The sequence below is a fragment of the Molothrus aeneus genome, chromosome 9 (genome assembly GCF_037042795.1).
Source record: "Molothrus aeneus isolate 106 chromosome 9, BPBGC_Maene_1.0, whole genome shotgun sequence".
In the NCBI taxonomy this organism is placed as follows: Eukaryota; Metazoa; Chordata; class Aves; order Passeriformes; family Icteridae; genus Molothrus; species Molothrus aeneus.
Window position 1 is genome coordinate 19,434,052 of NC_089654.1, and position 15,210 is coordinate 19,449,261.

At 37.8% G+C, this 15,210-nt stretch overlaps 1 protein-coding gene across 1 annotated transcript in view; it reads right to left on the reverse strand.

The window, feature by feature from the left end:
- The window catches only part of OLFM3 (olfactomedin 3), a 47,154-nt gene that overhangs the window by 3,635 nt on the left and 28,309 nt on the right, over nucleotides 1-15,210 (reverse strand). Inside the window, exons 2-4 of the mRNA XM_066555572.1 lie at nucleotides 11,019-11,165; nucleotides 8,473-8,628; nucleotides 6,123-6,342 (exon numbers count right to left, since the gene is read on the reverse strand). Of these exons, the coding sequence (XP_066411669.1) occupies nucleotides 6,123-6,342; nucleotides 8,473-8,628; nucleotides 11,019-11,165 (523 nt within the window). The remainder of the gene's footprint in view (nucleotides 1-6,122; nucleotides 6,343-8,472; nucleotides 8,629-11,018; nucleotides 11,166-15,210) is intronic.

Here is a 15,210-nt window from a genome sequence, read left to right on the forward strand (position 1 = left end):
TGATGGATGTTTCAGTTTTCCATTGGCCAGGGTAACAAGGTGGTGAAAGGCAGACAGACAAATGAGCTTGTACACACAACACTGCTGTACTCTAAGCTTGTGCCCGACTGCCCCCTGCTTACACACACGTGGCTCTTTCTTTACTGAAGGCTGCCTGAAGAAAGTGAGTATGAGAATTATTTAGCAAGCTTGGCTGTATTGGTTGGCTTCTAATCTATTTGGCTGCCTGGGAGGAAATAATGAAAGTCGATACCATCTCAGATGCTGACCTTCCTAACAACTCAAAAATCTGTATTTTAGGGGACCTTAATAAGATACCTCTTAGTAACAAGCTTCTGGAGGAATTCATGTGTTTACCAAGATGTAATATCACACAGTGGTGTGCATGCAATTAGGTTGAATAGCACATTTTTAAAGTAAAGAATGTAAAAAGAAGTGAAACAATTTTTAAAATTTAAAAGTAAGTGCTTCTCTGTGCTACATGGTTGTGCTATACTGATAACCATATCTATCTAGGAAATGTAGAAACAAACGGTATCTGGTGTTGAGATGGAATTTATTTGGCTCCAAAGAGAGGGTCACATCAAGCCTGAATTTTACACTCTGTAACTGAAAAGGAATGTATCATGCCAGCCTATTTGGGTCACTTAGAATGGGGTTAATGCTGTGGTGAAAACTCAGAGGCTGCTTGGGTAGTTTTTGCTCACAGCCAGGGAAGTTAGACATATCAGAAATGAAGATAACTGAATGCATGCTGAGACCTCAATGAGCAGGGTAGGCTGTGTCTGTTTTCTGGGTCAATTAAGAGACATTGTTAAGAGACATATCTCAATCTATTTAGGTTGCAGTATTTTGAAGATATTTTTGGAATTTCCCATTTTAAAGAATCTTATAGGGTTTTTAATACTTGGTTATGATAGGACATAACTTTTTATTCTGGATTTTTAAGTGGGTAGGCTGCTAGCATTGTTTCTGCAGCATAAACTGCTATTAGCTTGAAAGGTAGAAGACTATAAACTATCAAGGTGAAGGCTTTTATTTTTAGGTGGTCTGTTGGTAAATAGTCTCAGAAATGGGCATGAGATAACTTCTGAAGGTTTGAGTTTGAATTTTGAATACTTAATTTGGAATGAGTTACCAGAAAACTAATACTGAACTTGTAGTTTCTAGGATAATTAAAACACAGTGAATGCATCAGTTATAAGGTATAGTAATAGTAATTGGTGCCTATACAACACAGTATTGCAATTAGTGGAAAGAATAAAAAGAATTTGGAATCTGAAGCGCTGTTTCTTCTATAAAAAAGAAATCCAGGCAACTAAAAGTGGACTCATAATGAGTTATGAAGTTTTGCTTCTGAATGGGGAAAACCTATGGAAGAGCGGCTGGCAGAGATGTGAGGGCTCCCTGAGGCACCCTTTGTGTCAGGGCCCCGGGCAGGGCAGGTGCATGGACACTCCAGCTGGGCTCAGCAGTGCCCGGCCATGGTGGGAGCAGCATGGGCACGCAGCAAGCTCCGGGCCCTGGAGCTGCAGTGGGACAGGGGTAAAAGCAGGGGGTGTTTGCAGCCCCTGTGGGGGGTGCACACAGCTCTGGGGCTGTTTGGGTGCTGCTCTGTGTGTGAGGAGCTTTTGGAGGTTAGAGAGCAATTCAGAGATTTGTATGCCTAAGTGTCAGTACAGTGGTTCCTCTCTTGTATTGTATTTATCCTGAATGTGTAGCTTGCTGATTAAGAGTTAGTTACACATTGTTAATAATTAATGAACCTCTTCAGCCTTCATTTAGTTAAAACTATATGAATAGAGCTGTGTGCTCCTGTCACAGGAGTTAGATGCTTTTAGAGAATAATCTTTCAAAATGTATTGAGATGCTGTTCAATGTGAAGAGATGACGTAGTTCAGCAGTTAAATGATCAGCAGTTTGAGTCAGGGTATATTTCTGATCAAATCCTTATTCCCAGACAGCATGCAGTGATCAAGAAAGGAAGACTCCTAGGAGAGCTGCTGTATAGCTGGGGGGCAGCTGACTGAAAAAGTGACAAAGCTTCCCTTTTTGGCATAACAGAACAGAGCACTTTGTAAGAAGCATGGAGACTTTTTTCCCTCCTGCTCTATAGTAGGTCCCATTTTTCTTTTCCTTCCTCATTAAACAGATGATTAGATCCATAGATCTGCCTTTTTTTTTTCCCCTGGCAGAAGGGAACATACCAAAAGTTTTGGTTTATAGCAGTTTGATTCCCTGATAGGACCAGATGCTAGTAAAAAGTTAGGTCAAATATATCTCCATACTAGCACCTGTGAAGAAGTTCAGTAACTCTAAGAAAAGTGTGATACTTCTAGGTTTTCTTTTTCTTCTTTCCCTAAGAGGTTCAAATGGGGATACACAGAAAAGCAGTGGGATTTTTAGAAGCCCTCAGTCTCTTTTCCTTGGCTTTGAAAGAAGCAGCTGCCCTACATTAGCAAGTTCCAGCCATAATTGATTGTAGTAGTTGGAAAATCCCAATCATAGAGCCCTTTTAGATCCTAAACTGAGCTGTACAGGAAATATCATATGCAGAATCCAGGTGTTTCCAGGCTTGATTCCTCTTCTGCAACAATTCTGTGCAGTGGACTCTTGTAAGTCTGTCCATGATTCCCAGTATTTGTTTATATTAAGGAAGAAGCTGAGCATGAAGTGACCATTAGAAAAGAAAATAGATGCACTTCTGTACAGCCTGTGTGCTGTGAAAGTACATGAGGCAGAATGTGTCTGGAAAGCTCCAGAGTAATCAAGTACCAGGAGGAGGCTGTGACAGTGCAGCTGGAGAGGAGCTGTTCTGGAATAGCTAAAAATGGGTGGATAGTCCCATTCTCTGTGATGTGACTGAATATTGGTAGCTGCCATATAGAGCAACTGAATGGATCATTTGTAGAAGGCAAAGGAAATAAAACCACAACATTCTCTTGAAGTGTCCGTAAGCATCATTATGGTTTTTGTTTTGTTTTGTTTTTGGTAGGTAATAAATCAAGGAAAATGAAGTGAGGTTTTTTTTTGGCACTTGCACAAATGCATTCCAAATGTTTTACTGCTTGCACTTTTCTGCTTATGGTTAAATTTGTCATAACATGAGTGAATGAAGAAGTAGTTCTTAATGAATGTATATATATTTTCCTGCATAATAGGAATCCAGGAAGCACTATAATATAGTTATTAGAGTTTGCTGAGAGGAAATCCCTGGATTTTGCTGCATAAGTGCCATGACTTGCTGGGTAATATTTGGGAAATCTATTTGTACTTTTGGGCTGCTTGTTCCTTCATCTACAAAATAGCAATAAGAATCTATTTCTCTATTGTCCACGTTTATACTAAATGATATTTGTAAAGTTCTTCAAATTCCAAAGGGAAGGATGCTTTGGAAGTACAAGTGCCACTGCAATCAATAGTCTCATGCCTGCACTAATAGCTCCTCTGCCACTGATGTAACAGAACTTTGGATACATAGGATATTCTACTTCTGAATTTTTAACAAAAAACGTTACTGTAAAGTATTGTTCAGAGTCTACCTTATAATCAGATGCAGTTGGACCTTAATCCAATATATATCTACTCTATGTCAGAGTATTGGCTTCTATGAATGCTACCCCATGTAAGTTTTATCCCAAATTCATAAACATGTCATGACAAGAATAGGAAGGTTCCAAGCATCCTGTGCAACCTGCATTCTCTTATAAATACCCATGACTCACAGGACTATCAGCAAAGGAGCCATACATGCATAAGTACATGTGAATTTGGGGTGTGTGTAATCACATGCATCTATTCCTACGTGGTTAGCTGCATGCACCCTTTAAAAGTTTTGTCAACTAATTTCCCAGCAGCTTCATCTTGAATTTTCTCTTATTCCAAAGAGAAGGAGAAAAATTCAGTCATCACAACTGTTGTGGTAACCATTAAACCTCAGTGAGAGTAAGATAACTGCTTAGTGTACTGCAATCAGTTCTGAAAGTGTTGCCAGTGCAGATGGAAGAACCCTTTTAAGTGGCCAGGACAATATAAATAATGCATTATACTGCTGAAAAACACCTGCTGGGGAGAAGAATAGAGAGTAGCTATTGCATACACTGATTAGAAAATTGTATTGTGGAATGCAACAAAATCTGTGAAGATTCAAGCCAGACCCTGTGGCACACTGGGGCCATTGGCTTCTGGCTGTCAGGCTGGCATGGACAGGCACAGCTGGGTCATCTCCAGCATGGCCAGTGTGGCCACAAAGCAGTGCTGGCAAGAAAGCTGCTTTCCCTTCCTGCTCTCTGATCTGAGCACACAGCCCCAGCTCTCAGCAGTTGCAGGAAGCCAAACTGAGGCTGCTTGTGCTTCAAAAGCCACACAGGGATAGGCCAGAAACACAGCCAGTCCATTAGTAGGGGACCATAAAAGTCATTTAAGCATCTAAGGCCAGGGAATAATGCCAATAAGGATGAATGATTCTGTGTTACATCTTGAAAAGGTCCACTCCCTTTTGTTAATGGGTATGCTTAATAATTTATTTTATACAAAACCTTTATCTCTACTGCTAATGTACATAATTTTAATGTTTTTTTTTTTCATTAGATGCATCAAGAGATTAGAATGTGTTGCAGGAATTCAGGATAGATAGGATGTCAATACACCTAATAATTCCATTGTAAAAAATATATCTCACACTCATTGCTTCACTAACTGTTCTTACAAGATGTTGTAAAAGCAAAGCCAAACAAGATACTTGTTAAACTGATGATTTTTGGTATCTAATAACTTACTGGAACACTCGCTATCAGAAAATACTGTTTATTCACAGGAATTTTCTTGCTTGCTGCAGTATTGCAACACAGCTGTTTTCTCCTGACTGCCTTCTGTCAATGCAGTAATGTGCTATTTTGTGTATGTACTGAGGGGAAAATAGGATCATAAGAAATTTCTGTTAGAAGAAGTCTTTCATGTATTTTAGCACATCACCACTGTGCTATTTCCAGAATAAAATAAAGAAATAAATTATTTAAGAAGCTAACTTAACCTAGATTTTTCTCATTCTACTGCGTCACAAAAATAAGGAGGCTCTGCTTATCCAGTTAACAAGATATTTAATGTCCTGGGTAGCATTTAAAAGTAAACATCCCACACTTGATAACTGAGACACTGATCACAGTGTCTCAGGCCTAAACCTTGGAATTTCACGTTTATTCATGTTTAGTGTTAAGTAAATTGTGAAGTGTTTATTTTTCATAAAGGGGCTGGATTGTTTGCTGTAGTTATCCAGGTTGCACTAGTGATCCATTCAGAAATCTCCAAATGCATGGATAGTCTGGGAAGAGGGAATACTGCATTGTGTTTGTAAAGCAAGTTACCTATCCCTGATGGAAGTTGAGGCTGACACTTGATATTGATCCTTCAGGCCCTTAGTTTCACTAGCTGATACTGAGCTAGTGCTGATTTTCAAAAATGCTCGTTTGACTCCTACAGGCAGCAAGGGAGCAGCCAAGGTGGAGGTGGCCTGAGGTAAACCTAGTGTAGCAGTAGCAGTGGATTGCTGCTGTACATCCTGCAGAAATCATGCTTTGGTCTCTTTAAGTTAGATGTGGAGTTTGGTTAGATTGTAACACTAATTGCAGAATGGGAGATCTCCTTAATAGTAATATTACAGGCTAAAGACATTGCAGTCAGAGTGGCCTCTCAGGTGACACAGCAAGGTGCCAGGGTTATGATATGGACATCTCAAAACTGATTCCATTCTACTTTTCACTGGTTTTTTCACACTGACAGCCCAAAGATGTTTCTAATAGCAGTGTCTGTCTGAGCTTTTTTGAAAGAATATTTGGAACTTTCCAAGTGGTTTAAAACTCAGATTTTGAATTTGCCATCTGTTATGATTTTTCATCTAATTCCTTTTGTATACAGTAAGGCATTACATTATGTCATGTACTTAGAATAACGGACCTTAGGTTGTTACTCTTGTCTTTTTTTAGGGTAGCACAGATCAGAATATAATGCGGTCTTTCATCAAAGAAACAAACAAATCCTCCCTCCCTCCAAACCTTAATCTTTCTAAAGAGAGACAACTAAAAATGCACAGCCAAGACAAATTTGCCATGAACTTGTTAACTTACTGAGCTTTTTCATGCAGTCACGAAGCCTGGTTTCTAAATTGACTACACGCTGGTGTAGTTCCTCATAGTCATAAGCACCAATTTCTTCCTGAATCCCAGTGAGCACAGTAGACAGATTCCTAATTTCCTCCTTGAACTGTGTGATCAACTTGGCATCAGTTTTGTATTGTTCCAGAACTGGGATCAGTGGCAGAAGCTCATCCATCTTTTCTTTCAACTCCTGTTAAAGGCAATCATATGTGCATTAGAGATGTTTAAAGGAGTTCAATCCCCTAATTTCCTTTACTGTAGTATTTATGCCTGATTATTAAAACAACTTGAAAAGGATTATTTTAGTTACAAATCTATTAGTCTACTGTGAAAGTCTCAAGACACCTCAGACTTAATGGTAGTAAGCAGGAGATTTTTAATAAAATTTTAACCTAAACCCACTTTATGCCTGTTAAAATGAATAGTATTTTTTTCCTTGATGACAAGGGTAGTAGGCTTTGTGACAAAGAAAAAATAGCTCCAGAAAACATAGGTTTTGTTACTTAATTTTGAAATTATGAACTTAGGCTTCAGTTCTGTGGGACAGTGAATGGCCAACTCAGGAAGAGAAAATATTTTTGAATTAGTGAAGGTAATATATTCCTGGCAGGATTTATCCCAGATGATATTTGAGCAAACTTGCTGTAACTTTTTGTGGCAATCAGGTACCTCCTGCCTGGCACAAAGTAAAGTTTAGACTGAGTGTGATCTGGACCAAATTTGTGCTCCTTGGTTCTGGTCAGCATGAAAACACAGATTTAAAATATCCCACTTCAGTAAATCATATAAGTTGATTCTCGTATTTTCATGATAAATAGATTTAAAAAAATGGCTTCTGCTGACACTGCAGAGCTTGTTCCTGTGATGAGCGGTACCAGAACCAATTTCTATTGCAGCACAGATAGTTGGTAGATGTGTTCTGGCACTTTGTGGCTGTTGATATGAAAGGTTTTATTATATCCAACACGATTTCTTTGTCTCAGGAAAGATAAAGCACTGGAATTTGAGTAGACCAAATTTCAGAACAACATATTGTATTATTTTGACTTTAAAAGTGATTTTGTAAGTGGATTGCCTGGAACTCTGTTTAATACTCCTGGCAAAGTGTCAAATGAAGATAAATGACTCCAATAGAAATATTGAATATTTAAAAGGTTAGAGCACTGGAGTGCTGACCTCTGATACTGTGTATTTTTTCCCCTAGTAAAACTGAAATAAGAATAAAGAATATATAATGGAATTATGCAAATGTGTTATTGTAGCAATAAGGGATAAAAGGGAAAAAAGGTGAAGATGTTTTCTATTAACTAAAAACCTGGGAGAATGTGCTCAAACAGCTCTAAACTAAGAACAATGATATAATTTATGAAGCTTGGTAGTTAGATCATTAGTGTACTTAATTCCTGATGTTATTAATACCCACTCAATGTTCAGTGGCTCTGAAAAAAAAAACCCTGGACCTCTTGGCGATGTAATTATTTAGGTATCTAACTCTAGCACCAATTGGAAAATTACGTTAATTTTATGTGAACTTTCAGACACACTTCAAAAAATATATATTTACTTAACATAATGTAATCCTCAGAATGTATTTTCTAGCACCTATTTTGTGCTCTCACAGTCTTGAAAGATTAATTTATTTTAAGAATTTAAATATGCTATTGAAATATTTTTCTCCTGAATAGTACTTCGGGTAGCTTTTTCAGAATACACAATATTACTTGTAATATCTGCAACCCTACTTCCTCACAAAAGGATTGGCTTGTGTTTTTTGTTGTCATTAAAATTCAGTGGAAGTCTTTTTTTTTAATCACACAAATGTGACTGGGAGTGATTGCCCTCCTCCCCATCCCAAATTCAAAACAGCAGACCTTCAGACACGACATTAGATCTTAATTGTACTGGATAAAAATTACAATAAACTGATTTATTATAGCCTTTCTTCCTTTCAACTGCAGTAAATGTCATGGAACACTATGAGCACAGAACTCTACTTGTTTGCTATTAATTCCACTGGATCTCCCCCTTTAGCACTGGAGCTCAAAAGAATATAAATTTCTCAGCATGGCATTCACATTGATACAGAAAGAACAGGAATCTGTTTATAGTAACATTTCTCTATTGACTTAATAATTCCTCCCTATTACAATTAAATTGAACAGAGCAAAAGATTATCATCATAAAGGAAGATTTATTATGCTTTTCTTTTAAATGGCACCCTTGTAGGAGCATTTCCAGCTGAGACCTTAGCAGTCCATGCATTGTCACTTAGCACATTGTTTCCAGCAGGTTTGGGAGTTACTGTAAAAACTGGAGCTACCTGGAAGTGCTTTGTCATTAACGTCTTCCGATCGTCTTCAATCTGCCGGAACTTGGCCTTCAGCCCCTTCATTTGTGTCTCCATTTTTAAAACATACTGGAAATCCCTCTGAGTCCGTAGATTTAAAACTTCAATAGACTGGGACATGTTCTGAACCTGTTAAAGAAGAACACTTTCTAAATGCACCTTTGTTGCTTTGCTTTTTTCCCTGGTTAAATGTCAGGCAATGAAATGCACTTCTGTCAATTAGTTGTGAGTCATTCTACCACAGTACAGCTCTACATTCTGTAACTGCATGATGGGACAAATAGTGGGGAACAGGGCAAGGCCTTGAAGCCAAAAATTTTTTGGACTACTTAGAGGTAAAGAGAGAGAGAGATCCCTTAAGCATAATTTTCATTGGGCTCAGGAAAGTCTGTCAGGCAATAGAGTCTACTTTGAGACCTGTAGCAGATGTGACTGGTTCAGAAGGTGCTCATATAGCATATATTTCCTTCCAGGCACTTTGGGAGGGACAGGACTGAAATTTGGAGATTTTGGTCAGTAGGAGGAGCATGACTTTACTTGTTAGTAGGCATTTATAGAATCATTCAATATAAGGCATTCAGAAGACCATCCAGAGATAAGCGGGGCTGTGTCAATCACCAGAGAGGTTTTTCCTCATAATTTCGTAAGTAAATGTAAAATTAGAAATTTTATCCAATTTTCTCAGTGGTAGAAAACTACAATTTTTTTTTTCCAGATGAAAAGTAGTGAATGTTTAGGTTACTTTTGTAGATCAAGTGACTTTGTAGCTATAGTGAGGACTTTTACCACAGGGATGAAACGGTAACTGTCATCCAGAGTAAATTACACATACTTTTAAAAGTTTCTGCAATGCTTTTGCCAGCCATAAAAAGAACACATTTTCCAAGTGCAGCTATTCTATTTCAGCAAGTGTTTTGTTTTTCTAAAACATGAGAAAATTAGACTGCTCTAAATGTATTAGGCACCTTATTGAAGTTTTGGCTCAAACAAAACATTTTGTACCTTCCTAAGGAATGACAAACCCAGCAGTACTCCTGTGGTCTGCAAGAATATGCTCTATTTCAAGGGATATCCATGTTTGGAGCTAACTTATGATCTACAGAATGTATGGATTTAGAAACTACTCTTAAAAATAGTATACATTAGTTATTGTACAGTTGCTACTAATAGTTCTGAGAAAGGATTTGTAATGTAAAATGCAGAGGCTTTTTTTTTTTTTGCTATCTAATTGTTGAAAGCAGGCAAATAAAGCACCTTTGGGTGCTGGAGGAACTTTGGGAATTTCCATTTAGCAGAAGACACATCCACATAAAGGCTCTAATTAAAGGACTGTATGGACTCAGGAAGTAGTAATACAACATTACATATCCATGATTGCCACAGTCCTAATCATAAGAAAATAGCTTTGAGAGGCTGATGATTTAGGTTCATTTCTGTGGCAGCTCAAAAACTATGTTGTGATCTTACCACACCCCTCCAGCCCCAACCTCAAAACAAAGGATATTTTTTAGTAATATTTGAGTATTTGGGGAATATGCTGGAGCAAAGACTGGAGTGCTCCTTTCTTCAGTAAACAGACACCATGAGGGGAGGCAGCTCCTTTTTTCTCTGCTGGTCCATCAATGTCCTCTCCATGCATCTCATGTTATGGGCTCTGTCAGCTTGAAACTTTGTCCCTTCTGAAGCTCATGGAAGCACAAAGAGCAAAAATCTATGGGGATCTGGCACTACATTAACACTGGAAATGTTTTTTTATAGCTAGAAAAATACTAAAAACTGTGCACTAAAAATGTATTTTAAAGTCTACATTTTATGTTGGTTTTTGCTGCTGTTCAAACACTCTTGGGCCTCAGGTTCTGCACCACTGGCTGTCATACAGTAACTATAATCTTGATTACTTATACAGGAAATGCAGAGTGTTTTTCATAGTTGTAACTTTTTTTTCTGTTGATGCAAAACAAGACTTAATTGGTTTCACCATATGTGCAATAGTGGATAATACTGGAATTAAGAATTGGGCTGTTGGGGAAAATTTGCACCATCAGAAAATGAATAAATAAACTTGAGAAAAAGAAACAATGAAAAAATTAGAACTGTTTATGCTCTGCAGTTTTCTTTCAAGATGCTGTGGTGTCTCTCTCATTATTTTTTGATAAGAGATGAGAAATGACCTTCAGCAGGCTCACATGATCAAAGCAGAAGCTGTAGTTTAAATCCCTGAGCTAGCTTGAAGTGGGATTTGTAACTGATTTTACACAGAAAAATCTGTCCTGTTGTATGTAAAAAAGAATTTGGGAGGAGTGACTAAGAGAGGAGATGAAACTTGGGTTGGGAAAGGTGTGATGTAAGGAAAATAGATAATAATCAGAGATGAGAACACAGATAGGGGATATACCCTGAATAGCAATTTTTATCAGGTAACTCTTCATTAGTTCATGATGGATTAACTGAGAAGGAAAGCAGTAGTTTTCCATGGGAAGTTTAATGACCAAGAGGAGGAATTTTTTGGGAAGACTTACCTTCTCTAGTAGTTGTCTGAGCTGCCTGCTTTTGGCATCTCTCGAACATAGGTTTTGTTCAGGTGCAACAACAGTGCAAATGCAACGGCCATCAGGATCCTGGGCTGAACTATAAACTTGCCACCCTTCCTTGGGGCTAATCTGAGTCTGTAACAACAAAATAATAACAATCAAAGGAACTGAACTGATTTTTTATTGTTTGAAAAAAACACTGCAGCAGGATATTTTTATTTTTGCAGTACATGTCTGCAATGAGGGTCCTACTAGCCAACAATTATTAATCTTCACTAATTAGCTGGGTAGGTTCCCAGTTTTGCCATATCTCACACCTTTGTAGCAGTTCTCTAGAGGAGTTTAGCACACACAGTTTCCAGGGTGGATGAGAATGGTACTATGCTTGTGATTCAGCACAAACCAGGTGATTTAATTCTCTGCAAAGGGACATTAGAGTTTTTCATCAGCAGAGAACAAACATGTCCTTTCAGCCTGGATGACTTTTGCTTTAGGCTAATGGAAACAACAAAGACAGGAAAGAACAAACGTATGAGCCTGGGGAGAGCACAGTGTGTGTGTGACTCACGGGTGGGAATTGGCTCAGCAGCACTTTGGAGGTGGGGGACAGGTTTGCTCTTGAAGCTGCACCTCACAGGAACTGCTCCCCAGGCTCCCACTGCATTTAGCCAAGGGAACAGGGCCTTGCTCAGGGTGGGATGGAAAAGTGTCTGGTTGGGCCAGGGGAATGGGGCTCATGGCAAGCAAGCCACTGGGTGATTAAGACATTTCATGTCCTTCACTGGGACAGCAGAAAACTGGGAATTCCTAACCTGTTCATTTTTACAGCAACCATGACTGAGAAAGAAAGGCAAAAAAAAAATTTACATTTGTTTGCAGAGCAGGGTAACACTGAACTGCATTTAATGTTTGTGTGGGATTCAGTATCTCTTCAATGGGATGTACAGAAATAGTGTAGGAATGACAGAAACAATATAATGAGATGATTGAAAGCATTCAGGTGATGGAACTTAATAGCTACAAGAAACGGTTTTTAAACTGTAAATTACAGTTAATATTGTGCTTTATTCTTTCCTAATATTGTACTGAGTGATGAATTTCATGGTACAGATGCTAATGGATATCATTGAAGTAATTTTGGTCTGGACACAGTTGGAATCAGTTGCTATTTATATTATACAATTGTACTCAGTGCCAGCAGAGAAAGTGATTATTTAAACTGGGAAGCTTTGATACTGATGCTTTCCTGGCAGCTTAGTGCAGGAGTTGCAGAATTCCTTATCTCTGAAGAGGTGCCAATATCTCTGTGGACTGACTCCTCTGAAGAAGTAATTGAAGAGGCAGTAGCCATCTACAATTTTGGCTACAGTCCTATGATTTTTTTCTGTTCTTCCCTCTCTTTGGAAATTTAGGCTTCCTTCATTAATTAGGATGGGTAATATGAGTGATGGCAAACAAAAACGTGCATGTGTGCAAAGGTGCACTTTGCTTTATTTTTCTGTTATTGTTTTAGTTTGATATTTAATCCCTTCAAGCAGAAACTGCTATGCAAAAAAGAGCTAAAAGTCATCAAAACCTTACAGAAGCACCTTCATCAACTTTTCAAATGCAGGCTTATTGCTGACAGGCCTTAGTAAACAAGAAAGAAATGAAATAACAAGAGAAAACAACAATAGTAACTTTTACTAGTTCTTGAAATTCTGGGGAAAACAGAGGAGTCCCTATAAAGTCCAATATTAACCACTGCCATGGCAGGCTGCTGTATTAATGACTTAGTTCACGTCTAAAAGATTTATTTTTTCACTTGCACTTTCATATATTCTAATAGAACTGTTACAGCTACCTCTGTTGTTACTATGGTGAACAGTGAAAGGATACTACCTTACTTAGGATGCTTGCTTAAACAGTATTTTCTGGTTTGTCTTGCAATTTCAACCCTGGTACTGTAACAGGGCTCAAAAGAGGAGGCCCTTTACCTGACCCCACATCCTTGTACAATTCTTCCAGCTGAAGGCAGGAAATTGGAAGGTTTTGTCCTTTTTTTACATTGTACAATATACACAATTTATGAGCTGTGTATGTGCTGGGAGAGAAATTCTGGAGAAGTGCTCATACTGCAGAGTTCACTGGAGAAGCTGCAGGTGGGGAACTCTGGATGGCAGCCAAAAATCAGTCAGTGATGACTCTGGTATTACTGAGCACTTGGGGCATAAATTCTTTCAGCCAACATCTATGGTTTTAAGAAAGGTACCAGATTTGTGGGGCTTGGTTTTGTGTAAAAAGAACCCTACGTGATTGTAGTTCATGTTTTTTTTTATTTGGCAGATGTTGCCAAGCTCAGATAATCAAGTTTTTATCACCACTTTCCCAGCTCTACTGGCACTCTTGCTACCCTTATCAAAACAAAAAATATGCATATAGCTCAACTCAAGGAGTGAAAAGAGCATTCTTAAAGGCATTCTTAATATTTCAAAGGCATTTCTATCAGCAGTGCCCTGTTGTAGCCAAGGGGAACATGACAGTTTTGTGCTACTTGGAATCTGAACAAATCAGTACAAATATATATTTGTGTGTGTGTATATATATATGTATGTATGTATCAATATATATATCTCATAATAACTAATGTGCCTCTTATAGTTACACAGTGGTAACTTTAAACTTGGATGTAAATGTGATAGGGAAATTCTACTTATACAGCCACAAGAACTAGCAGTATATATTGTGACTCAGTGAAATGAAATTACATTTAAGGAAAATAGAGCTTTTCTTTGTATTCTCAGCTTGCTGCTCTAAAAGATAACAGAAATTTTCTCAAACATATTTAATTTTGAAGTATTAATATTTATAGACTAAATACAGTGATTTTCTGCAGTAATATTTTTCCTGCATGCATATATTCAATTATTCCATTTTGGTTAGTAAATGCATAATTGTTAGTTACAAAATTCTGAGTTTTGAGAATTGTGAACTGCTATACAAATAGTTATATTTATATTTTACATAACCTACTATTATATAAACATCTGATTGCAATTACACAAAAAGAGACATAGACAAGAGTGTTTTACTAAACATTTAGGAAAATTATGTTCTAATTTAATTTATGAATACCAGGATAGTGTTCCCTCTAAAGTAAAAAGTTACTTGACTTTTTAGGGTTCTCATGAGTTCATAGCTATTCACAGCTTTCCTGGAGGTTTTTATTAACTGAGGCTGCTGTATATGAGCATCAATGATATAAAGTGATATTTCTGTCATTTGTATTATTCCCATTAGCAGCCTTTCAAAAATTCTGGTATCTAACCTCCTAGTACCAATTTTGTCTTGTTTCTAACAGCTATTTTTTTGTTTAACTGTATTTCAATAAAGAAAAATAGGAAGGAATCCGACCCTTTTTATATTATAGTGAATAGTTACTAGGTAACATTATCCAATTTTCAAAAAGAAAGCTACTGCCAGATCTAATATTCTAAACAACAAAATGCATTTTTCTGGAGCAGTAAAGATAGGAAGAACAGTCTAGACAAGTGCAAAGACATTGCTGTACTCTTTTTAGCATTTCATGCTCAAGAGGAAGGCATTTGTTCTTACATATTTAAGGATACTATTTTGAAACCTTCCCTTTCATAGTAAGACCACAACATGCTCACCAATGTGCAGTTTTATGATGCCCAAAAAGTAGCATGCATTAAGAGATGAAAAAAGATTAGTAACTAAAAAAGAGATTTACAAAGAGGCAACAAACTAACACTTTTGCTGGCCCCTAAATACAAATTCAGCATTAAGATAGCTTGCAACATATAACAGCTACTTACTAGAGTATCTGAAGTGGTTATTCTGGTGGTATTTAGTCCTACCAGAGAAGGGAGAGTTTGGGACATCCAGTTAGAGATCATTGCCATGGTACTAAGAACAGCACCAAGCTTCAGCAGTGGAGGGCTCATTGCTGTGGAGCTAATGAGTTTTCATAGTGAGTGATTATCATCCCAGTGCAGGCTGGCAGCGAGAGGCGTGACTGCAGCACACAACATCCACAGCGTGAAGGGAGATCAAGCTACCCAGATTTAATCATCCATTAGAAACATCCATATCCTCATCTGCCCTCCTTCTGCTCTTACTAACAAATACTTATGTGTGTCTTATGCTGACCACTAAATAAACAATCCTTTCTGTGCCT